This window comes from Heptranchias perlo, chromosome 25, assembly GCF_035084215.1.
Source record: "Heptranchias perlo isolate sHepPer1 chromosome 25, sHepPer1.hap1, whole genome shotgun sequence".
NCBI lineage: Eukaryota > Metazoa > Chordata > Chondrichthyes > Hexanchiformes > Hexanchidae > Heptranchias > Heptranchias perlo.
The window spans coordinates 14,823,101-14,848,568 of record NC_090349.1 but is presented as its reverse complement, the minus strand read 5'-3'; the positions used below and the strand labels follow the sequence as shown (position 1 = coordinate 14,848,568).

Genomic DNA, 25,468 nt, shown 5'->3' with positions numbered 1-25,468 from the left:
CGATGAGATCACCTCTCATTCTTCTAAACTCTAGCGAATATAGGCCTAGTCAACCCAATCTCTCCTCATACATCAATCCTGCCATCCCATGAATCCTCTAGTAAACCTTTGTTGCACTCCCTCCATGGCAAGGACATCCTTCCTCAGATAAGGAGACCAAAACTGCACACAATACTTCAGATGTGGTCTCACCAAGGCCCTGTATAACTCCAGCAAGACATTCCTGTTCCTGTACTCAAATCCTCTTGCAATGAAGGCCAACATACCATTCGCCTTCCTAACTGCTTGCTGCACCTGAATGCTCGCTTTCACCCCAGGTCTCGTTGCACCTCCCCTTTTCCCAATCTATCACCATTCAGATAATAATCTGCCTTTCTATTTTTACTACCAAAGTGGATAACCTCACATTTATCCACATTTTACTGCATCTGCCATGTTCTTGCCCACTCACCCAACTTGTCTAAATCACATTGGAGCCTCTTTGCATCCTCCTCACTGCTCACATTCCACCCCAGCTTTGTGAAATCTGCAAACTTGGAAATGTTACATTTAGTTCCCTCATCCAAATCATTGATATATATTGTGAATAGCTGGGGCCCAAGCACTGATCCCTGCGGTACCCCACTAGTCACTGCCTGCCACCCGGAAAAAGAGCCGTTTATTCCTATCTCTGTTTCCTGTCTGTCAACCAATTCTCAATCCATGCCAGTATATTCCCCCTAATCCCATGTGCTTTAATTTTGCACACTAACCTCTTGTGTGGGACCTTATCAAAAGCCTTCTGAAAATCCAAGTACACCACATCCACTGGTTCTCCCCTATCTATTCTACTAGTCACATCCTCAAAAAACTCCACTAGTTTTGTTAAGCATGATTTCTCTTTCATAAACCCATGCTGACTTTGTCCAATCTCGTTAATGCCCTCCAAGTGTTCTGTTATCACATCTTTTATAATAGACATTTTCCCCACTACTGATGTTAGGCTAACTGGTCTGTAATTCCCTATTTTTCTCTCCCTCCTTTTTTAAATAGTGGGGTTACATTTGCCACCCTCCAATCTGTAGGAACTATTCCAGAGTCCATAGAATTTTGGAAGATGATCACCAATGCATCCACTATTTCCAGGCCCATTAATTTCTCCAGTACATTTTCTTTACTAATCTTAATTACTTTAAGTTCCTCCCTCTCATTAGGCCCTTGGTTCCCCACTATTTCCGGTATATTTTTTGTGTCTTCTACTGTGAAGAGAGATACAAGATATTTGTTTAACGTCTCTGCCATTTCTTTATTCCCCATTTTAATTCCCCCTGTCTCTGCCTCTATGGGACCCACGTTTACTTTCGCTAATCTCCTTTTTACACACTTGTAGAAGCTCTTATAATCTGTTTTTGTATTTCTTGCTAGTTTACTCTCATATTCAATTTTCTCCCTCTTTATCTATTTCTTGGTCATCCTTTGCTGATCTCTAAAACCCTCCCGATGCTCAGGCTTATTACTCTTTTTGGCAACATTGTAAGCCTCTTCTTTTAATCTAATACTATCCTTAACTTCTCTAGTTAGCCATGGTTGGATCACTTTTCCCGTGGAGTTTTTATTCCTTAAGGGAATGTATATTCATTGAGAATTATGAATTATTACCACAGTTTGGCTGGTTATGGGAAATGGAAAAAGATCTCGCTGATACAGTGAGTACAAATGAACTTATGAAAAGGGCATGAAAAGGTCATTAGGGAGATCAATGCTCATTCAATCCATTCGGTGGTGTAACCTCATGACCCCCCCCTCCCCAATCACAAGTAACACTAATTTCTGATGGAGCCACATAATGCTCTTCTGAGTTTGCACTTAAGTCGCATTGTTGGGATAGAGCAGAGGGAGATTTATATCGCATCTAACTGTGCTATACCTGACCTAGGAAAGCTTGATGCTAATACTGGGTGCTCAAAATGGGATCGTTCTCTGTGCTCCAGTATGAACAGTCCTTACAGCAATGAGCACAAAAAATTGGCACACAAAAAAGGTAACAAATCTTGCTCATTGAGATTCCTCATAGTCAACTAGAAATTACCTGTTGATAAACTTGCAACAAAATGGCTTCAACATCATTAAACCATCACTAGGGGCATCATCAATGTGCATCAGTAGAATAAAAGTGTGCTGATTGGATGATATTAGCATTGATAACTGGTGCCACTGGCAATAGAAAACAGACTCAAAGCTGAATAAAATCACCTCATAACGTTTCCAGAATACGCTATTAAAAAATAACAGAAACCCTGTGTGATTTCCAGGCAAAAATCTTTGTTTTTTTTTGCGGTGTATGATATCATCTGAAATTCGTTACTGGTTTGTTGTTCTAATTGCTCCCAGGTATTCTCTCCGCACTTAACTTGGTGTTGGAGCTCCTTCATACCCTCAGACTTGATTGTTGGAGCACTTTGCTCTCTGCTTTGGTGCGGCAAAGGGAGATAATTGAAAGCAGCACAAGGCTGGAACATCTTGTTCATTGTTTTGTGGAGCAGCGAAGGTTTCTGGCAGCCAAGGATGAGTCAAGAGTGTCCTTAAAACAACCCAGAAAAGGCCAGTAATGCATTGCAGGAAAGTCAGCATCTGAAAGAGAAAGATTGCTTGACGTATCTGGTGGGATTCTTCACTTGACGTAGCTGGAGGGAGCAGTATCTCTCGTTGTCACCTGTTGTATATTTTCAGCACTCTGTTCTCATTTTAGATTTCCAACATTGATGATTTTTCTTTTTATCCATAGTATGGACATATTACATTTTAGTGCCAGCCTTATTAATGCTGCCCAACTGTCTAAAGCGCCCGTTCCCATGGCATCCATTCCCATGGCGCCCATTCCCATGGCGCAAGTTCCCATGGAACCCCTTTGCATGGAGTCCCTTCTCCTCCACCACTAGAAGGCCAACCACTGTATAGTAAGTTCTAACTTTTCCCAAGTCCTTGACACAAATACTTGAACATTAAAGGCTTTGCAATGCTTTATCCAGGAATGTTTCTTCAAGAAATAACAGTCCTGATATTAAAAAACTTGTAACTAGTAAAAAAAAATTTCCACCTAGTGATCCCAGCTGGGAAATGGGACGTGCATGGAGACCGGGTGAGGTCAGGGCAAGGCTACAACGTCTTTCATGGTCAAAGAGCCTGCTAGCAGTCACAGTCGAGGCTCACACATGAAGAATGTTCAGCAGCAAGTGTACAACACAAGGTACCAGGGAATGATCAGCACCCATGGAACTGAGACAAGGTACCAGGGAATGATCAGCACCCATGGAACCAAGATGAGATACCAAAGGATGATTGGAGCCCATGGAACCGAGAGGAAGTAGCAGAGAACCATCAGTGCCCATGGAACCAAAGCAAGGTACCAAAGGATGATCAGAACATATGGATCTGAGCTAAGGTATCAGAGAATGATTGGCACCCGTGGAACCAAGACAAGGTACCAGGGAATGATTGGGACACTTGAAACTATGCTCCAACAAGTCAGCAACTTTGGAGTCCCAAGGCTAAGTGTAGCATTCATCTGGCACAAAACAGAAAAAATAAATCTCTCTTATTTAAAGGTTGTTTTCTTAAAATAGGAAAAAAATCCAAAGAACTCTTTATGTTCTCAGAAATCCAACACATTACTAGGAACACTTACTCAAATTTCTTGACAGGCTTCAATTTCAAATCTCTTCAAACAAGTAAAAATAAGACGAGCCTTCCTTTCTTTGAGAAAATGAAAGTTGGAGCTAATCAAGGGAACTGGAGCTGGTTTTTTTACACAGCTGAATCTACATTTCATGTTAAGGCGGGATTTGTATTTGACTTGGAGAAAAATGATTCTGAAATAAGAGAGATTTCCTTGAGGAACATGGTTGATTTTGGCACTGCCTGTCACACTGGCCTGTTCTCAGATACAGTCGGTGAAAATCCTGTGCTCCCAGCGGGGAGCCATGTTGCCAGGGAGCACGAGTTGGAGATAGGGGTTACAATGACTGTACTACTACTACTACTACTACTACTACTACTACTACTACTACTACAACAACCTGCATTTAAATAGCACCTTTAACGTAGTAAAACCTACATTATCAGGAGCGTTATTAAACAAAATTTGACACCGAGCCACATAAGGAGGTATTAAGGACAGGTGACCGAAAACTTAGTCAAAGAGGTAGGTTTAAAGGAGCATCTTAAAGGAGGAGAGAGCAGCAGAGAGGAGGAGAGGTTTAGGGAGGGAATTCCAAAGCTTAGGGCCTAGACAGCTGAAGACACGGCCGCCAATGGTGGAGCGCTGAAAATCGGGGATGCGCAGGAGGCCAGAATTGCAGCCTTGATTGTCTGGCCCGGGCTCCCTAGAGGTGTGTCTCCCCGCTGGGAATAACTCCTATTCAACGATACTCACCGTCGAAGATATTTATCCTGCCATCTCCACCACAGGGCTGGGTGTGATCACCGAAGCACACGTGGTTACATTCCGTGCTGTTTGCCTCTCCGTGTCTCCAGTAATCGGCATCGTTCCCACAGAAACATGCATACCCGGACTCCATGCCAGCAAGCTTCAACAACAAATTAATAATGGTAACAATGCAGATATAAAACAGAACAGATGTAGTCATTCCATGCAAATATACAGAGGATATTTCATGCAGAGCAGTGAGGCAGCCAAATGTTATGCAACTCATCTTTCCCAACATGTTTTTTGTTTAGATTCGCTTACTATCCAAGTATTTCTTTGTCTTGATCTTTTTGTCTCTCTCTATTCCTATTAATGGGGTTGACAATCTGGATTTATTTAAAGCAGCATGGCAATGAAATCAGGTTGGTAAACAGGAGGAAGGCGCGACTGGCAACAGACCGATAGAGCGTTGCTTGGTGATACAAACTAGTAAAAATAAACTTGCTAGAATTAAAGGAAATGGTTTTTTTTTTGCAAGTGCTCGTGTTACTCCAGATATAACATCTGCTCCCATGCAGATGTGCCTGTGGTGTTCGAGGCGGCAGCACACCTAGCAGAGCTTTAAAGACGCACTATTCCTGGCTCACCTCGGGATGAAAGCGATCTGAAGATTCACAACTGACGAATCGAACGTGCCTTTAAAACACTCCATTAACAGGTGACACGTGCGGCCTCATTATGAGATGGCCCATGTGCCCCCCTGGTTTCACAGACTGAAATCTCATTATGTTAATACATTATTTTAAGGCAGTGGTTCTTTAAAATTGGGACCCAGAATCAAAAATCCATCGGTGATTAACTAAACACAAATAGATGACTGACTTCCTCTCCCCTTCCCCTGATGTGCTTCTTGGTCCCAATACCAGCCTGAGGCGCTGCTTCCTCCCTGACGTGCTCCTCGTCGCTGTTATTTTGCTCCGGGAACGGACTCTTTGCCGCATGTTGGAGTTCCTGATCTGGCAAACTCCCTCCCAAGACCAGGAACTTCAGCCCAAGGCTTGCAGCAGAGAATTCATTCCCAGGACAAACAAATCGGATAGGAGCCGGAGTTGGAAACCAGCTTCATGGAAAACCTAGCAACAGCAAGCCCCCCCCTACAGAAGGTCACGACCCCTACAGAGCCATTACCTTCAGAAAATCATCTTCCACAGGTGAGGCTGAACAGAACAGGCCATAAATGGGTTTGAGTCCACTCCACAATGCTACCTTTCAAAATGTTCCATTTAAACCATACGTTCAAAAAACGATTTATAAAACAAATTTCCCTTTTTTGCAAAAGCATAGGGAGGAAGGAAGAAGAAAATAAACATCTCCCCTCCCCATTCTCAGGCCATAGATGGTATAAGTTTCTTCTACCAGAGTGACCCAGAAACCCATTGGTCTCAGCATTGGTTGGAGCCCCAGAGCTACGTGTCACTTCAATCTGTCTGCCGCACTGTCACATGTTTAACCAGTTCTTTTCATTCCTGCTTAAACTTCCCTTCTTACATTTTCACTTCAGTAGACTATTCAAATTCATTTCAAAGAATAAACTGTTCGCCCTTTACCTTGAATCTCTTACTCCTGCAAAACTTAATGCAGGTCTGGATGGTCAGCTTATTGGAGGTTTCGCTGCTGCCCGATAAAGGTGGTGGGTCGCCATTGTCTTTAAAACAGCCTAGGTAACCTGGCACTGAGGAAAAACAGAACACATCAATTCTGCTGTAATTACAGCACTTTCGAAACACAGCAACAGGAGTTGGCCATTCAGCTCCATTGATTAAAACTGAGTATCCCTTCGTTTGAGACTGAGATCGATAAATTTGTGCAAGGTAAGGGTATCAAGGGATGTGGAGTAAAGGCAGGTAAATGGAGCTGAGGTACAGATCAACTGTACTATAATCTAATGTAGCTATAATCTAATTGAATGGCAGTGCAGGCCCGAGGGGCTGAATGACCTACTGCTGTCCCCAATGTTCGATCTTGATTAAAACTAAGTATTCCTTCGTTTGACTTGAACTCTGATGTTATCCTCCTTATAAATATAATCACTGTGGTCATTCCTATTCTAATGAATTTGAGTCTGACTCTACTGGTACAAAACTGCTGCCACAGAAATGCAGATCTTAGCTGATTCTGCTGGCATGAGGCGAAAGACCATTTTAACTTTTCCTCTCCTTAATTTTGCCAAATAAGAATATATTTTGCTCCCTGTCACCAATTCTCCCTCCCCCTCTTCATCCTCTTTCCCGAAAAAGGCACTGGCTCATGCTGCATAACACTTCCACAGCACTTGCAGCCTTGTAGCACTCTTTCTCTCAGAGTCAGAAGGTTGTGGGTTCAAGTCCCACTCCAGAGACGTAAGCACAACATCTAGACTAACACCCCAGTGCAGTACTGAGGGAATGCTGCACTGTCAGAGGTACTATCCTTTGGATGCGACCAAGGCCCAGTCTGCCATCTCAGGTGAATATAAAATATCCCAGGGCACTATTTCGAAGAAGAGCAGGGGCGTTCACCCAAGTGTCCTGGTCAATATTTATCCTTCAACCAACATCACTAAAACAGATAATCTGGTCATTATCACATTGCTGTTTGTGGGACTTTGCTGTGCGCAAATTGGCTGCCACGTTTCCTAGTGACTACACTTCAAAAGTATTTCATTGGCTGTACCGTGCTTTGGGATGTCCTGAGGTTGTGAAAGGTGCTATATAAATGCAAGTCTTTCTTTCATGTGTGAGGCAGGCTATTCCACCATCAGAGCCCAATCCTGTTCTCGCCCTGTGTTCATACATGCAAAAGCTTTCTGGCAGGGGTCATTGACTTGAGACGAGGAGATGGAGCCCTGGGTCTAGTTTTCAGCCCAAGGGTAACCTGAAAGCTGACTCAGCACAGACCAGGGATCAAAGCTGGGCCTTCTTTTCTGTGCGGCCTAGTTCTGCACTATGTAGTGCCTTTACCCTCTCAAACATTGGGAGAAGCACAGATGCATTAAACTTTGATTGTGAGCACACACATGAACAAAACAGACACAGAAACAAAACCCCGCTGTTTTTGATTCCTTATTTCCGACACAACTCCCAGAGGTGATCTTTGCTCAAACTGCACAGCAAGTAAATGGCACACAGTTTGACCCGCCCCGCATTCAGTAAGACAGAGACAAACGGAAAGCACATTTTAATTAAAATTCCAAAAATGTCTGACTTGCGTTAGTTAGTTTAATCCCCAATTAGCAACAGCGCAGCATTTTTTTGCAGCACATCAGTGTGAAGGAAGTGGGAATGACGCATACCCAGCATATCTGTGCTGTTACAGATACTCATCAGAGACTGGTAAAGAAATAGTCAAGCTCCACTGACCCCAGAGTTAAGAGTGGACGTGTTGAAAGAGAACGGAGAGGGTACAGAAGAGATTCACAAAGATGATACCAGGGATGAGAGCATTCGTTCTGAGAAGTGACTAGAGAAAGTTGCATAAACTTGTCTTGTATTCCCTTGAGTATAGAAGAATGAGGGATGATCTGATCGAGGTGTTTAAAATAATAAAGGAATTTGATAGGGTAGATACGGAGAAACTATTTCCTCTGGTGGGGGAATCAATAACAAGGGGACATAATCTTAAAATTAGAGCCAGGCCATTCAGGAGCGAAATCAGGAAGCACTTTGTCACACAAAGGGTAGTGGAAATCTGGAATTCTTGCCCCCAAAAGGCTATGGATGCTGGGACAATTAGAGCATTCAAGATTGAGATAGATACATTTTTATTAGGTAAGGGTATCGAGAGATATGGAGCAAAGGCAGGTAAATGGAGCTGAGGTGCAGATCAGCCATGATCTAATTGAATGGTGGAGTAGGCACGAGGGTCTGAATGGCCAACTCCTGTTCCTAATGTTCCTAAAATGAACAAAGCAGGTTAAGAGGAGATCTGATAGAGGTGTTCAAAATTTATTAGCAATTTTGATAAGGTGAATTGGGAAAGAATTATTTCTACTTGTCAGTGTAACTAGAGGACATAAATTTAAAATAATCACTAAAAGAACAAAGGGATTGGTTAGGAGTCTATTTTTAATGCAAAGGGTTGTTAGAAAGAAGAAAGAACGAACTTGCATTTATTTAGCACCATTTACAACCTCAGGTCATCCTAAAGATAATGTGTCATTGAGACGTGATTTTGCCATTTAAACTAGGCCCCCACTCTTCTGGAGTGGACGGCCTTCCCGTGCCCGATTTCAGGCTAGTTAAAATGGTGGGGGCGGAAACATGGCACAAACCCCCTGCTATCTAAATCCCACCCGCCTACACCGTTCCTGCCGGGGTGGGGGGAGGGAGGGAGGGAGGTTGGGTTACAATTTCCCCTAGAATGACTTACCAGAAACAGTGGTGGAAACAGAATCCTTAATAGTTTTGAGAGAAATTACTAAATATTTGAAAAGAAACATTTAAAAGAGCATGGGAAAAGGGCAGGGGAATGGGACTAAGTGAGTAGCTCTTTCAGAGAGCTGGCACAGGTGTCATGGGCCAAATGGCCTCCTGTGGTAAAAGTCCAAATACCAGCGGGACACAAATTAAAAATTAGGAAGTTAGGAGTAGGAAGTCAAATTGGAACCTTTTCATCCCAAGGGTGGCAGATTTGTGGAAAAAGGAATACATTTTCCAATTGGCCAAGTGCAAATCCAAATGCTAAACAGCCTGTCTAAAAATAAGGGCACAGAGGGATGCCGTACAAGCCCATTAGGTATTCACGCCTGAACTTCACCAATCAGAAAATATATCTGTTACCAGGGAAGCAAACAGTGTAAATGGACACAAGAGGTAATTAGATGTTTCTGGGAGGAGAAAGGATGGCGGGATATGGTGAGAAGATGGGTGGTTGGGGTTGATCGATCAAAAAGGAATGGCCTTTTTGGGCATAGTGGCCTTTTAGGCCAATTCGCCTTTTCCTGTTTTTAAAAATTCTTATGTTCTTATAAGTATTGATCCAGCTTTGAGGAGCTGACTTTGAAGAGTGTGATGCAATGGCTTTTCTTCCTGTGACAGCCTGAAGCATTATATCATCATTATTATATTATAAAGCAGAGTTTGATCCAAGTGATTTATATTCAATTAGATGCAGACACCCGCCTAGTTTTCTAATCTCATTAAAATGTCATCATAAAATCAAGACATGTTTCACATCCAATGTGATTTTCAAGGGTTGGGCATTTTTCAATAATTTTTTGTCTTTTTATACTGATTGAGAAAGATCTGACAGGAGGAAAATCCAATTATTTCAGTCTCATGGTTGCAATTAGCTGCAGAAGAGTTTCAATAATCACATTCAAGTAATTTTGTTTTCTCGGTTTTAGTTTAAAAAAAATTCCATCCAAAAAAGCATTGCAAATTTCAAAAGGTGAGTGTGCTGATTAAAAGAGATGAATGAGACCCTCTCATTACTTAATAGCAAGAGCCTCAACTTCAGCTGGTTTAATTGGTGTCAGTCGTGGTTCAGTGGTAGCAGTCTCACCTCATGAATCAGAAGGTCGTGGGTTCAACTCTCACTCCAGAGACTTGAGCACAAAATCTAGGCTGATGCTCCAGTACAGTACTGAGGGAGTGCCACGCTGTTGGAGGTGCCATCTTTCGGATGAGACATTAAACCCCCATCTGCCCTCTCGGGTGGGTGTTAAAGATCTAATAGCACTATTTTGAAGAAGAGCAGGGGAGTTCTCCCTGGTGTCCTGGCTAATGTTTATCCCTCAACCAATGTCATTAAAGCAGATGATCTGGTCATTATCTCATTGCTGTTTGTAGGACCTTGCTGTTTGCAAATTGGCTGCCAAGTTTCCTACATTACAACAGTGACGACACTTCAAAAGTACTTAATTGGCTGTGAAGCACTTTGGAACATTCTGAGGACGTGAAAGGCACTATATAAATGCAAGTCTTTCTTTTCTTTTAACAATTATGCTCAAACAGTGCACCAGGTAATTTTATGTGTATGTATTAACCAGTGTGTGCCAGAGGAAATGAAACCCTCCTATGTAAGTGAAGTCTTTGTGTTTTTGTAAACCTGATTGCATTTTTTTAACCTTTCCGAAGCCATGGGTGAGGTTACATATCCAGATGTTGTCAGGATCCAAGTACCTCTGATGGCTCTACTTGTACGACAGCCAACTTTCTGACTTGATGTGTCAAGAAGTGTCAGAGGTCAAACTGGTCGAACTTGATGATGCAACTAGGTCAATATTTCAAATCGGTCCTTTTGATTGACTTAAACACCTGACCTCAATGCTGGTTTTCAGCCAACGAAATCCCAGTTTCTCCCAACCTTCAAAATGAAAAGAGAAGGCCACAGGAAAGAAAAAAAACGGGAAGTAAAAGATTTCAATTTATATATATTTTTTAAAGTGGAAAATAGTTACAAAAGATAGGATATTTTAGATTAAATATGGAAAAAAATGTAAACCTAAACTTATAGAGAAGGGAACTGGGAGAGTACAGGATGAACGGTGCAAGCAAAAATTAAACGCCGGGAATTCCCTTGGAGCTTCTCCCGATCGGACACCGCAACTTCAGTTGAAGATCAAGGGTAACCCACTGATCTTCTGCCGAAGTCATGGGAGAATTCCTGAGGAAATTCCCGGCGAAAGTCTTTACATTTTTTTTCTGCTTACATTTGTCCTTTTGTTTGGTCAGTTCTCCTAGCTAATTTCTGAAGATGCATTGGCTCCACTTTTTCTCTCTCCCCAATTTCCTCTTGTTGTCGGTGGATTGTGGTGACACATTGGGGTAAATTTTAACCCCCAAGAACGGGTGGGTTGGGGACAGGCGGGCAGTGAAAATTGTCGGTATTGGGAGCAGGACCGCATCTCGGCTCCAACCCACTGACTACCGGGTATGACCCAGACCCAGTGCGTGCGTGCTTCTGAAACCCAGAAGTCCTGCCGGCTTGGCCGATATTTAAAGGGCCAATTAACGCCTTTGAAGCAGTTAAGGGCATTAAATTTTTGTGTATTCAGCCAGACAAAGGATTTTAACTTTGTCTGGCTGAATACACCATGGAAACGGAGGCGAGTTGTAGCCGGCACCCATTTGGACCTTTAAACCAGTGACTGACACGTGACGAAAAGGTGAGCTTTTGCAGCAGGGCAATCAGTTCCCTCAGACAAGTCTTTGGCTGGGAGTTCTTTGTGCTTAGACTGAGATTTCTTTGTTCACACTCAGAATTCTTGTGTTCACACATACTTACCTACATTTTGGACCCCCTCAAACTGACACCATCTGGATGGGGGGGGGGGGGCACGGAATGGATTTATTCAGCAGTACATCTGAGGAGGAGGCACATCACCATCCGCAGCGGGCACGGCATGCAGTTGCGGGAGTTGCAGCTCCACAAGACAGAGGTGCACCACAAGGATCTGCAGAAGAGCAGAGGGGGGACCAACGGAGGGGCCGAGGTTGCAGGGGGCACTACCTTCGTGAGAGGATCTAGAGGCAGAGGCTGAACTTCTTGGACCTCTCTGAGGAGCAGTGCCTATGAAGGCACAGATTGAGTCACCATTTGGTCGCAGACATCTTCATGCAGATCTGCTCCCGGCTGGGCCTGGTGGCCACGCATTGCCCCTCCCACTCAAAGTAACCACTGCCCTCAATTTCTTCGCCTCCGGATCCTTCTAGGGTGCCACCGGTGACATCACCAGGATCTCTCAGTCATCTGCACATAAGTGTATACGACAGGTCACAGATGGCTTATTTGCCAGGGCATCCGACTACGTCAACATCCCCATCGACAACATCAGCCAGTCTGAGAGGGCAGTGGGTTTCCACTCTCTGGCTGGCTTCCCACGGGTACAGGGCGCAATTGATTGCACCCACTTGGCAATCCGAGGACCTGCACATGAGCCAGGACTGTTCATCAACCGAAAGGGATATCGCTCCATCAATGCGCAGCTGGTTTGCGACCACCGGAGGAGGTTTCTGCTGGTGTGTGCCAAATTCCCTGGCAGCTGTCATGATTCCTTCATTTTGCGCGAAACCAGCATCCCGGCCCTCTTCCATGCACAAGACAGACTTAAGGGCTCCTTGGAGACAAGGGATATCCCCTGCAGATGTGGTTCATGGCACCTCTGAGAAACCCCACCAGCGAGGCACAGCAGCAGTACAACGACAGTCACATCACCACCAGGTCTGTCACTGAACAAACCATAGGAATGCTCAAGATGCGCTTCAGATGCCTGGATCAATCTGGGGGATCCCTTCAATACTCACCGGCGAGGGTGTGTAGAATAACAGTCGTGTGTTATGCCTGCACAACATCACTCAACAGAGAGGGTTACACGTTGATGAGGTCCCATGCGCTCATGAAGCATCCACACCTGCATCAACATTGAAGAAAACGAGGAGGAAGAGGAGGAGAAGGAGGATGGGCAACCCACCGGCAGAGCAGCGGTTACCCTGGCCACTCGTGATGCCAGGGAGTCACTCATATTTGATAGATTCTCATAAGGAGATCTGCAAATTGATGATAATGAAGCACTCGGACCACCTGGAATGACCACCAACAACACCAGCCACAACCCCCTACCCTCCAACTCCGTTTCCACAAAACAGTCCTATATCCACACATACACCCATTGTAAACGCGCCCAATGGGTGGCATCAAGTCTTGTCGTTCATGATGAGGAACCTGCAAGGGCGCTTTCACAAAAGGGACTCAAGAATTGACAAGACGTGGCGGTGGTGAAAAATATAACATTTAATGTGCAGGTAAGACAAAACAGGTATAAATGGAAAACATTCGCAGACATTCCCTCACTTACCTGTGACTCCATTCCACTAATGCTGGAGGTAGACTCCTCCATCCTATCCACTAATATGGAGACTGAGCGTGGAAATTCTTCCAGCACGTTGCAAAGGTGCGTCTTTACCTCGATCATTCTCCTTTTCAAGGATGGCCCCCGGGGTTCAGCATCTGAGTCCAGCCAAGCAGAGCCTGGAGAGGAGTGCGCCCACCTCTCCACAGCTGCCCCTAACCACCAGCGTCTGCTCGTGCTCACTTGTGTGCAGTGATTCACCAGGTGACAACCCAACTAACTCACTAATAGGACCCACTGAGGTGCGAGTATCTGCGCTGGTGTATGGCTCACTAGAATGTGACGGTGTGCCCTCAGAGGCATGGAGTTCCTCTGAGAAGGATATGTTGATGGGGTTAGATGAAGTGGGGTGGATGGCGACTGGTCTGGAGCATAAACCAGTTGGGCCCCAAGGCCTGTTTATGTGCTGTAAAATTCTATGTAATGTGGGGTTAATGTTATGGTAATGAAGCTCATCCTGAGGGATGAATAGCTTTATTGATGTAACTTTAGTGTTATTTTCTCCCTTTTTCATGTCAGGGGAAAGTGTAAACACAGTTCCCCAAACCCACAAATTATACAGTTGAGCATCCTGCATTTAGGGACATGGCAGGTGTCAGCAGGCCCGAAGTGCAATGGGCTAGCCTCGTCCTGAAGGAACCACCTTCTTGATCATGGTCTCTCCCCGACACAGTGTGGTAACCTTGGCATCCTGTTTCGAGCCCCACATCCCATCCATCACCAAGATCCCTTATTTCCACCTCTGCAGCATTGCACCCCTACATCAACCTCTCAGCCACTTCTTCTTCACCCTTTTAAATACACACTGTTACTCTGATGTTCTCCTCACTGGCCTCCTTTCCTCCGCCCTCCACAAACTCCAACTTCTTCAAAACTGAGCTGCCTACACCCTATCCTCTATTAAATCCTGTTCACCCATCACTCAGTCCTCACCAACCTACATTAGCATCCCGTTTCCCCTGCATTAAGTTTGTCGTTGCCTTCAAATCCTTCCCCAGCCTCGCCCGACACTATCGCTGCAACCTCTTCCAGCCTTATATCTACAGCAACAACTCACCAAGGGTACTTCACCAGCACCTCCCTCCCCTGCCACTTCCACCACCAAGAAGAACAAGAGCAGCAATGTTGTGGGAAGACTATCTCTTCCAAGTGCCCCATTATGTCACACACCGCCCTGACCGTACATTAATCGTCACTGGGTCACAATGCTGGAACACTCTACCTAACAGTATTGTGGGAGCACGATCACCACATGGACTGCAGCGGTTCAAGAAGGTCCAGCACCCTCAGAGAAATGGCGTAAGTGGGCTTTTTCAGCCGTTTGTGTTGTTTCTCTGGGTGTTCTGCCAAGCTCCTGCTGGAATTACAGTACGAGACCGAGGGAACCCCTGCAGAATTTCAGGGTCTCTGGGGTAGACCTTGACTTTGTGCGATAGTGTAAAACAGGTGATAGCAAGTCGGCAGCTCGTTTTACATCTCTTCCCATTTTTATTTCCATTGAAGTCAATGGGGAGAAATGTAAAACGGGCTGCCGACTCGCTATCATCTGTTTTACACTATCGCACAAAGTCAAGGTCTACCCCACTGTTTCAGCTTTCCACACAAGATGCAGCAAACATCTTAAGTAGCCATCTGTACTAAAATTAGTTCATATCTTTAACCTTCTCCATCAAGTGGGAAAGGGATAGTTTCAATTTGTCACAGACATCCTAAAACCCACATCACTCCTGAGCCTTATCACATTTAACTTTGATTAAACCCTTCCGCAATATCCCCAGATTGCTTTCTCTCTCAAATTGACTGATTAGATATGGTTAAATACATGGCCGCACTACACAGCAATCGATAAGTACACATATTACCTGACAGACAGCTTCACTGCAAGATTGTGACTGGAATGATTAACAGATTGTAGAGTAGATTCAGCTTGAAAAGCGGCTGTTGGATTTTGCACAGCATCATCGGGCGACACACTTATGTCTGAAGCCCACTGTCTCCAATAGTAAACATCAATGGAGCAACTCCCTCTGACATGGATTCCACTATCCAGTGGATTTTTTCCTTCAAAGGTGTATCTTAAGGACATCCCTGATGCATACCAGAATGATACCGGGGCTTAGAGGGTTAAATTTTGAGGAAAGGTTGCCTACACTTGGCTTGTATTCTCCTTAGTATGGAAGGTTGAGGGGTCATCTGATCGAGGTGTTTAAAATGTTAAAAGGATTCAATAGGGTAGATACGGAGAAACTATTTCCTCTGGTGGGGGAATCAAGAACAAAAGGGGCACAATCTTAAAATTGGAGGAGTGAAATCAGGAAGCACTTCTTCACTCAAAGGGTGGTGGAAATCTGGAACTCTCTTCCCCAAAGGGCTGTGGATACTGGGGCAATTGGAGCTTTCAAGACTGAGATCGATAGGTTTTTGTTGGGCGAAGGTAACAAGGGATATGGAGGTAAGGCGAGTAAATGGAGTTGAGGGGTGCAGATCAGCCATGATCTAATTGAATGACTGAGCAGTCTTGAGGGACTGAATAGCCTATTCCTGTTCCTATGTTCCTACACATGACAACCTGGAAAACCAGCAAAGGTTGGCCAATGGCTTCAAAACAAAACTGACACAGTTTCAATAAAGCTGACAGCTGAGAAACAGTCTCGAACATAGGCTTTAGGACACGTAAAGACAAGGAGTTTTCTGAAAATACAGTGGGACATGGGATCTTCAGAACTTAATTTGCAGGTATATCCCATCACTTTTATTAGCGGGGGGGGTGGCGGGGGTGGGAGATTTTCCTCTTCCTGAACCTGGGGCTATTGGATTGCCTGGGTGTAGAGAACGCAGGAAGGTTGAGCTTGGAGGATTGCACTCCCATAAGGGAGCCTGCCTGACTTTCCAACCACTTAAGATAATGGAGGGAAAGTCAGGCTGGCTCCATTAGGCCCATTCGCACCTCCTGCCTGATTTTCCTGTATACGTTATGCCCAGGTGATCCAATAGTCCTCGGCACAGGAGCCAGCTAATCTACTCCTTATTTTCTTGGGAATCAGAAGGTAAAGATCGGTTAAGTGATCTCAGCCAGAGTGGTGTCACAACTGGCCTCAGCACTCCGGAGTTAGAGAGGGGGGGAAAATCAGCCAGAGATCCCACTGCTGACAGCTTCTGGTAACCCCTGCTGGGAAATTTGCATGTGTGAGGGCTGGGTGAGGACAGAATCAATAGTCGAATAGTCTCCCAACACTTATTACGTAGGTTCACATGTGAAGAATGGCCTCTTGGGTGAGTTACTAGAGGGAAACCATCGCCCATAGAATTGTCATCCTCGACATCGGTCGACTATCGTCAGAGCTCCTGTAACTGTCCTCCACTCCTGAACCCTGATGTTGTGTTTCAGACCGCCCACTGTCACCCTTTCACTGACCTACATTGGCTCCCAGTCTGGCAAAGCCTCGATTTTAAAATTCTCATCCTTTTTGTAAAATCCTTCCATGGCCTCGCCCCTTCCTATCTCTAACCTCCTCCATCCCTACAACCCTCCGAGATCTCTGCGTTCCTCCAATTCTTGCCTCTTACGCATCCCCGATTCTCATCGCTCCACCATTGGCGGCCATGCCATAATTAGCCTAGGCCCTAAGCCCTGGAATTTCCTCCCTAAACCTCTCCACCTCCTTTAAGACGTTCCTAAAAGCCTACCTCTTTGACCAAGCCTTTGGTCACCTGTCCTAATATCTCCCTAAGTGGCTCGGTGTCAAATTTTATCTGATTATACTTCTGTCAAGTACATTGGGACATTTTACTACTTCAAAGGCGCTATATAAATGCAAGTTGTTGTTAATTTGTTCTGTACTGCGGCTACATCACAGCTGCAGCTTGTGGACACAGCTGGCTAATTCAAGGATTAGCTCATCCGCCTTTTGGTGACCTTTCCCCCCGTCAAGGGTCCCACTCCCCTCCTCCAGGGGCTCGTCCGCCCGAGGCCGTTGGCACTTCCTGGTGGTGGCCGGGTCACTTACCCGCTGCCCGGCACTGGCCGTTAACCAGCAACATGTAGCACCATCTGACATTACAGTAGCAGGTTTTAACACCAGACCTGATACCAAGGACTGAACCTCAACATGAGTAAGTGGCTTCGTGACAAGAGGGGAGCAATTTGGTGGGGATTTTTAAAAAAGTATTTATTCTAATGTAAACAGGAGCAGTAGATATGAGAAGTATGTTGGAGGAAGTATCATTCACCTTTAACCTGTAGTTAACCAATGCATGGTTTGTATTAATCTGGTAACTAAAACATACTCATTAAATCTAAAGAGAATGTACCAAATCTAACACCTCAGTGATGCAGTAGCCAGTTACAGCTCATGACTGTTTTAGTCCAAAAGCATCGTGACTTTTCAAAAACCCAGAAATGGATAAACATGAAATGGGAGTATGCATATATACATCAAGAGAGAGACAGAGAGAAAGAAGAGATAGAGAAATAAAGTAAAAGAAAGGAGGGACTTGCATTTATATATTATCGTTTCTCTCAGAAGCTTCTCAAGATGCTCCATATACAATGAATTACTTTCGAGATGCAGTCACTGTTTTATGGAGGCAAATGTGGCTGCCATTGTATACAAAGCAAAATCCCTTAAACAGCAATGAGATGACTGACCAGTTAATCTGTTTTTGGCGGCGTGGCATGCCAGCCTGGATTATGAGCTCAAACCCATCTAACTATAATATTAGTGAGCATGGCCAAAGACTAAATCACAATTAGTGGAATCTAATGTAGGAGGTGCAGAGCAATCTCAAATCACACACATGCAGGGCATCTTTCTAAAAAAGGAACAAAAGGCAGCACAGTAACTGCCAGGAAGCAATAGGGCACAGCACCATGCCTGCAATTAATACCAGTCAATGGGGGAAAGGTGGGCACTGAGCAGTAGCCAGCTGCATTCTGCATGGAGAGAGAGGGAAGCCACAGGGTAAATAACAGCCCTCCCTCTTTTGGTTGTTGCTTTTGTACCTTCACATTCTTCCCTTGGAGAACAGTGTGAAGTAGAGGAAGGATTTACAGGCTGATTAATGGTCTGACAGGCCACAACATGAGCACTCCTTCCATGGCCGTAACCATCTTTATACCAGCCGATGGGGTGGTCATTCCTATACAGGGGGAGGGCTTAATGGGCTCCCACAACCCATATGATGAGGGAGGGGGTTACCCAGTTCTACTGGACACAAGTATCCTGCTAGATATCAACCCAGAATTCAGAGCCACAGTCTTCACTTGCTGGGACTGTTTGGTATCTTCTGACTCAGAGGTGGGAATGCTACCACCAAGCCAAAAGCTCGCTCCCCCTCGTTTAGTGAATATCGACAAAGTAGCAAAGGTTGATCAATTACTCTCTCACCCAGTGCACAACACTTGAAGTAGTGACATCTGGAAAGAAAGGAAAGGGATAAAATATAGAGGGGGAAAAGATGCCAGTCGAGATCTGGACGTTGTCGTGCGTTGGACTCCTATATCATGAGGTCATGGTGGTGCAGCATGTTATTAACTCAACACACTGACCCTCCAGGCTACCATCTAGCATTTTAATTATACCCTAAGAAACTGGGTGATAAACACAGCAAGGCAAGATAAACAGCTTTTGTTAAATGGCAAAGGTAATGGTTACCAGCGACTTTTTTATAGTCAAACTTTTGGGAATAGAATTTAAAAAAATCTTTTTCCAATAACATTGCATCATAAAGGCTGCACCAAGAAGCAGCAGAAGTTATACTATTGTTACAGGACCATGAACTCAGGTCAGAAAAATTCACTGCAATATTAATGAGACATAAAACATAGTTGAATTAAAAAAAATTACATTTCAGTAGAAACAGTACCGTACTAATGAATTAAAGGAGCACTATATCTTATATAATGCTGGCTGAATAAGCTACTCCAATCCCTCTAAAGGGTATTGATTCTTAAACCGTTTTAATACGCACTGAGTGTGTTAAGGGTAATTCCGTGATCCAGTGCCAGCGGGAAGTGGTGCTCGCAGTGGCCCATTGCTTGTGATTTTTCCATCCATCAATTTAATGGGCAGCAAGTTTTGGATTGCCCACTCGCCATTTCCCGAAATTTGCCCCCACGTCCGGCTGGAAGGATCAGATCGCAGAATCAGTTAGGCTGATCCATCCGAACCAGTTGTGCACTATCATCCCATGCACTTGTAGTGATTGTATCAGAATTATTCACCAGTTCATGCAAACGTCATCATACATCATCGACACAGAGCACACATAGACAGCAGTAGGAGTCCCTCTGGTCACTTTATGTTGCAGTCCTGTAAATGCGTTTGTGAAGATTTCCCCCTGGTCATTACTTCTAAAGGAATCAACAGGTTCTAAAAGAACACATTGATGCTCTCGCTAGTAATATGAAAGGGAGAACATTTTCGCAAAAGCATTTACAATGTCGTTGCACACAATTCAACTCCTACCGCAGTGTTAACAAAAAAAAATGTAATTAAAACCCTTTCCACTAATTCTGTGGTGTAACATTACAATAACATTTCTTGCTGTCCATGACACCACTGTCTAATTCATTAATTTGGATCTTCCTAAGACCCCCCCCTACGCAGCTGCTAGGAGGTGTGTGAGTGAAGCTTGTCTCACTCCCAATTTTCCTCTCTCCCCTGCAGGGGAAATACGTTGGGGGTGATTTTAAACCCCAAGAACAGGTGGGTTGAGAGCGGTGGGAGTTGAAAATAGTTGTTTTTTGGGTCGTGACTGCAACCCGGCTTTATCTCTGGGTTTAACGTCAGCGTGTAAAAGTACAGGCTTCCCACTGGGAATGCTAAGTCTGAAAATTTTGCGGTTGCGGCCCAAAAAAGCAACTATTTTCAACTCTCGCCCGTCCCCAACCCACCCGTTCTTGGGCTTTAAAATCTCCCCCTTCGCCTCTGCTCCATGTGGGCCAGGCTGATATTGAGAGCAGAGGCGAAGGGGGAGATTTTAAAGCCCAAGAATGGATGGGTTGGGGACGGGCGAGAGTTGAAAATAGTTGCTTTTTTGGGCCGCAACCGCAAAATTTTCGGACTTAGCATTCCCAGTGGGAAGCCTGTACTTTTACGCGCTGACGTTAAACCCAGAGATAAAGCCGGGTTGCAGTCACGACCCAAAAAACAACTATTTTCATTGGGAAATTGGGTATAAACCCATTTGGTACCATTTGGTGCCACTGCGATGTGCTGTTCAAGCCAGCCTTGAACCTTTCTTTATCCTTCTCTGCAAATGATGCAGTTACAATATAGTCATGGCAAAAAGGCCAGAGCATATATGTAGATCCTTCGATGGCTCAGTTGGTCTGAGCATTGGAGTGTTCCATGGCTGAAACATAGAAACATAAACATAGAAAATAGGAGCAGGAGTAGGCCATTCAGCCCTTCGAGCCTGCTCCGCCATTCAATATGTTCATGGCTGATCCTCTATCTCAAGACATCCATGGAAGGTGATGGAATGGGTCGCAGATGGGAAAACAAACAAAGGCCAAAGATAAGATGGTGCAACTATAAATATGGAAAGACCTGAATGGAAAAATGAAAATGAGCAGACAGCTGTGGGGGCTGGTAGGGCAGAGAGCCCAATCAGGAGGTGTTGTGGTGACTATGGTTAGCCTAGTTAGCCTGACTGACTGCAACTGAATGATAATCCTCCTTTGATACAAAGGCCATGATTTTAGTGTGGCGGCAGGAACACAGTGGGTGGGTAATTAGTCGCGTGGGAAACCCGAAAAAAGTTTTAGTGCGTCAGTTTGAGAGATTGCAACTGAATTGAAGGCACTTAATTTTACTTCTGGGTTTCGCGTCTCCAAGCAAGCGTACTGCACACCCGCATGACGTGCTGTGAACTGGAATATTTAAAGGGCCGGTGCAAAAATGGATTTTGAAGGAGAAAGGATGAGCAATGAACATGGAGCAGCTCAGAGCCAAGGCAGCACCCTGGTTCAGCGATGCTTCCCTGGAGATTCTACTGGCTGGTCTGAGAAGCAGGAGGGACCTCCTGTACCCAGCCAACAGGAGGAAGCGCCCTGCTTTTGCCACTGACAAGGCGAGGCTGGAGGTGGCAGAGGAGCCGAGCAGCAGAAGCACGGTGTCCAGGTCATGGGTTCAATGCAGGAAGTGGTTTAATGATCTAACCAGGTCAAGAAAAGTGAGAATATTTGCCGATTCACCTATCTCCTGTGGTATACATTACCTCCCCCACCCCACCCCCTCACTCTGTGTTGGCGAGCCTACCCCATCACATCACTCCTCACACCCACTTAAGTTTCAGCATCAACTCACCTTCACTTTCTATGTTCTTCTCCATTTGTGCATCCACCACTGCCACTCACCCCAATCCTCATGCAATGTGATGCATCTGTTTGATACTCACCCTCTGATACTTCTGCTTCATTTTCAGCCTCACCCAAAGCAATGCATCCATCGGGTGGTCCCGTCACCTTCACTCACTCACACGTCTGCTCTTTCCCCCCTTGTAGGAGAAGAGAGCGCAAAACGCATGTGAGAGGAGTAGGACCAGAGGGGGCCACCACTCATTGTGGTCCTGACAGAGGCGGAGGAGGAGGCGTTAGATCTGAGCCGCACAGTTTAATGCCTGGCCGGCCGGAGATGGCACTAGCAGCTGGTGTCAGAACTTTAACATCCTACACGCACATCATGAATTGATGTTATCAATGAGTGACCTGTTGCACACCTCAGGATGCTCATCGCAACATCACTTCTGCACTGATTCTTAATATTGCTGTATATTCTTTTCCAAGGCCTTCAAGGAGTGCTGAAGAGGCCCACGACGTGGACAAGGGCAATTCCTCAGAGGAGCTCCATGCCTCTGAGGGTGCACGGTCACATTATAGTGAGTCATGGACCAGCGCAGATACTCACACCTCGGTGGGTTCTATTAGAGAGTTAGTTGGGTTGTCACCTGGTGAGTCACCACACAAAAGTGAGCACGAGCAGACGCTGGTGGCAGGGACAGCTGTGGAGAGTCCACGTCGGTGGGCGCACTCCTCTCCAGGCTCTGCTCAGCTGGACACAGATGCTGAACCCCGGGGACCACCCTTGAAAAGGAGAATGATCGAGGTGCAGATACGCCTTTGCGACTTGCTGGAAGACTTACCACCACACTCTCCACAAAAACAGAGAGAATGGAGGAGGGGATTGGTGATCCAGGTAAGTCTGCGATGGAGAGAATAGTAGGCTTCATTGTGCTTCAAGCACAGCTTTCAAATGAGTCCATTCAGGGCCTGACAACAGCTGTGCGGTCTCAGGGTGACCAACATGTTTGCCACCTTCAACAGGCTGGCAGATACTTTAGCCGTGGCCTTAGGACGCATCACAGATCTGATCCAAACTGTTGTCCAGCAGAGTGGTGGGAGTGATGTGGCCCTGGCCCAGGAGAGGGATGATGGCGGAAGGGGACATGGAATTATGTCTTATCCATTGCAACCCCCCACCCAACCAGTACCCACAATGCTCTCCAGATGGCCGAGACTGCCCCTGCACAGGTGCAGGTGGAGCAGTCTTTGGCAGGGCCCACATGGGCTCCAAAACTCAGAGGGCATCGACCGAGGGTATCTCAGCAGTCAGGACAGGGACCTGAGCAATCTGCCACTACCAATGCTAAAGCCACAAGGGATGCACTCGGTAGAAGTAGTAGGAAGAGGAAGGTGAAGGTTTTGTGATCACCAAGGGTATGCACAAGGGGGTCTGACGCAATGTCATGTTTTTCATTTATATATTTTTTTTATATATTCATAATTGTCATCACCACTGCCACATCTTGTCAATTCTTGAGTCCCTTTTGTGAAAGAGCCCTTGCATGTCCCTCATCATGAACGGCGAGACTTGATGCCACTTATTGGGCGCGTTTACAATGGGTGTATGTGTGGGTGTAGGACTGTTTTGTGGAAATGGAGTTGGAGGGTGGTCATTCCAGGTGGTCCGAGTGCTTCACTATCTTCACTTTGCAGATCTCCTTATGAGAATCTATCAAATATGAGTGACTCCCTGGCATCACGAGTGGCCAGGGTAACCGCTGCTCTGCTGATTGGTTGCCCATCCTCCTTCTCCTCCTCTTCCTCATCTACTTCAATGCTGATGCAGGTGTGGATGCTTCATGAGCGCATGGGACCTTTCAACATGTAACCCTCTCTGATGAATGATGTTGTGCAGGACACAACACACGACTATTATTCTACACACCCTCGCCGGTGAGTATTGAAGGGATCCCCAGATTGATCCAGGCACTGGAAGTGCATCTTGAGCATTCCTATGGCTTTTTAAATGACAGACCTGGTGGTGATGTGACTTTTGTTGTACTGCTGCTGTGCCTCGCTGGTGGGGTTTCTCAGAGGTGCCATGAACCACATCTGCAGGGGATATCCCTTGTCTCCAAGGAGCCCTTAAGTCTGTCTTGTGCATGGAAGAGGGCCGGGATGCTGGTTTCGCACAAAATGAAGGAATCATGACAGCTGCCAGGGAATTTGGCACCTGCAGAAACCTCCTCTGGTGGTCGCAAACCAGCTGCGCATTGATGGAGCGACAGCCCTTTCGGTTGATGAACAGTCCTGGCTCATGTGGAGGTCCTCGGATTGCTATGTGGGTGCAATCAATTGTACCCGTGGGAAGCCAGCCAGAGACTGGAAACCCACTGCCCTCTCAGTCTGGCTGATGTTGTCGATGGAGAAGTTGACATAGTCGGATGCCCTGGCAATGAAGCCATCTGTGACCTGTCGTATACACTTATGGACAGACGACTGAGAGATCTTGGTGATGTCACCGGTGGCGCCCTGGAATGATTCAGAGGTGAAGGAATTGAGGGCAGTGGTGACTTTAACTGCGACGGGCAATGCGTGGCCACCAGGTCCAGCCGGGAGCAGCTCTGCATGAAGGAGCCTGCAGATGTCTGCGACCACCTGGCGACTCAATCAGAGCCTTCGTAGGTACTGCTCCTCAGAGAGGTCCAGGAAGCTCAGCCTCTGCCTGCAGACCCTCTCACGAGGGCAGAGCCTCCTGCGACCTCGGCCCCTCCATTGTTCCCCTCTCTGCTCATCTGCAGATCCTTGTGGTGCACCTCTGTCTTGTGGAGCTGCAACTCCCGCAACTGCAGGCCGTACCTGCTGCGGATGGTGATGTGCCTCCTCCTCAGATGTACTGTTGAATAAATCCATTGCACTCCCCCATCATAATGATGTCAGTTTGAGGGGGTCCAAAAAGTAGGTAAATATGTCTGAACACAAGAATTATGAGGGTGAACAAAGAAATCTCAGTCTAAACACAACGAACTCCCAGCCAAAGGTTTGTCTGAGGGAACGGATTGCCCTGTTGCAAAAACTCACCTTTTCTTCATGTGTCAGTCACTGGTTTAAAGGTTTAAATGGGTCCCGGCTGCAACTCTCCTCTGTTTCCATGGCATGTTTCAGAGGCCATGGGAGACATGTTCAGAAACAGTTAAAATGGCTGGTGTAACTCAATACACAAAAATGTAACATCCTTAAGTAGTTTAAATGGCTCAATTGGCCCTTTAAATATCAAACCGCCAGCAATTCCGGGTTTCAGAAGCACGCCCACACCCAGACGCGTCTGGGTCAAACCCGGAAGTCGGCGGGTTGGAGCCGGAATGCGGTCCCGCTCCCAAAACCGACAATTTTCACTGCCTGCCTGCCTGCCCCCAACCCACCCGTTCTTCAGGGTTAAAATTTACCCCATAGAGTTAAATTCAGACTTTAAACGTCGATGGTGTACAATAAGCATTCTTTTATGCCCAGTTTTCTCCCCGTCTCTACAGAAAAAGTTGACTCATGTTGGAATATAAGGGTATGTTCCACAGTCCTGCACTGGTCAGACGTGGTGCTATATCACTGCCGGGCACTCCCTATGGGTGTGGCTCCTACTGGGGGATTAGGATTTTGGAATTTACTCTATAGTCCATGGGCGTCAGGCACCATCAGGTACCTCACCCAGATGGCTATTTGTCGATGACTGATGCTGGCAGATGATTTAATCGTGGAGGCGTCAAAGCCAAGTCCAATTTTGTCCTCACCTGAAGTTTACCCACATGTACTGTTCCACAAGGGTCACCTGGCTGATTTTATTGCTTTCTTAGTTCAGCTGCAGCCTGTTGTCGTTCTCCAACTCCTACCT

General features: G+C 45.7%; 1 protein-coding gene and 1 non-coding gene across 2 annotated transcripts in view; both read right to left on the bottom strand.

Moving 5' to 3' along the window:
• The window catches only part of kremen1 (kringle containing transmembrane protein 1), a 134,230-nt gene that overhangs the window by 41,289 nt on the left and 67,473 nt on the right, over positions 1-25,468 (bottom strand). The window contains exons 4-5 of the mRNA XM_068006292.1: positions 6,013-6,137; positions 4,412-4,565 (exon numbers count right to left, since the gene is read on the bottom strand). Coding sequence (XP_067862393.1) covers positions 4,412-4,565; positions 6,013-6,137 — 279 coding nt within the window. The remainder of the gene's footprint in view (positions 1-4,411; positions 4,566-6,012; positions 6,138-25,468) is intronic.
• LOC137342455 (U1 spliceosomal RNA) lies at positions 13,812-13,971 on the bottom strand. Its single transcript, XR_010967272.1, has one exon. It is a non-coding gene; the product is annotated as a U1 spliceosomal RNA (small nuclear RNA).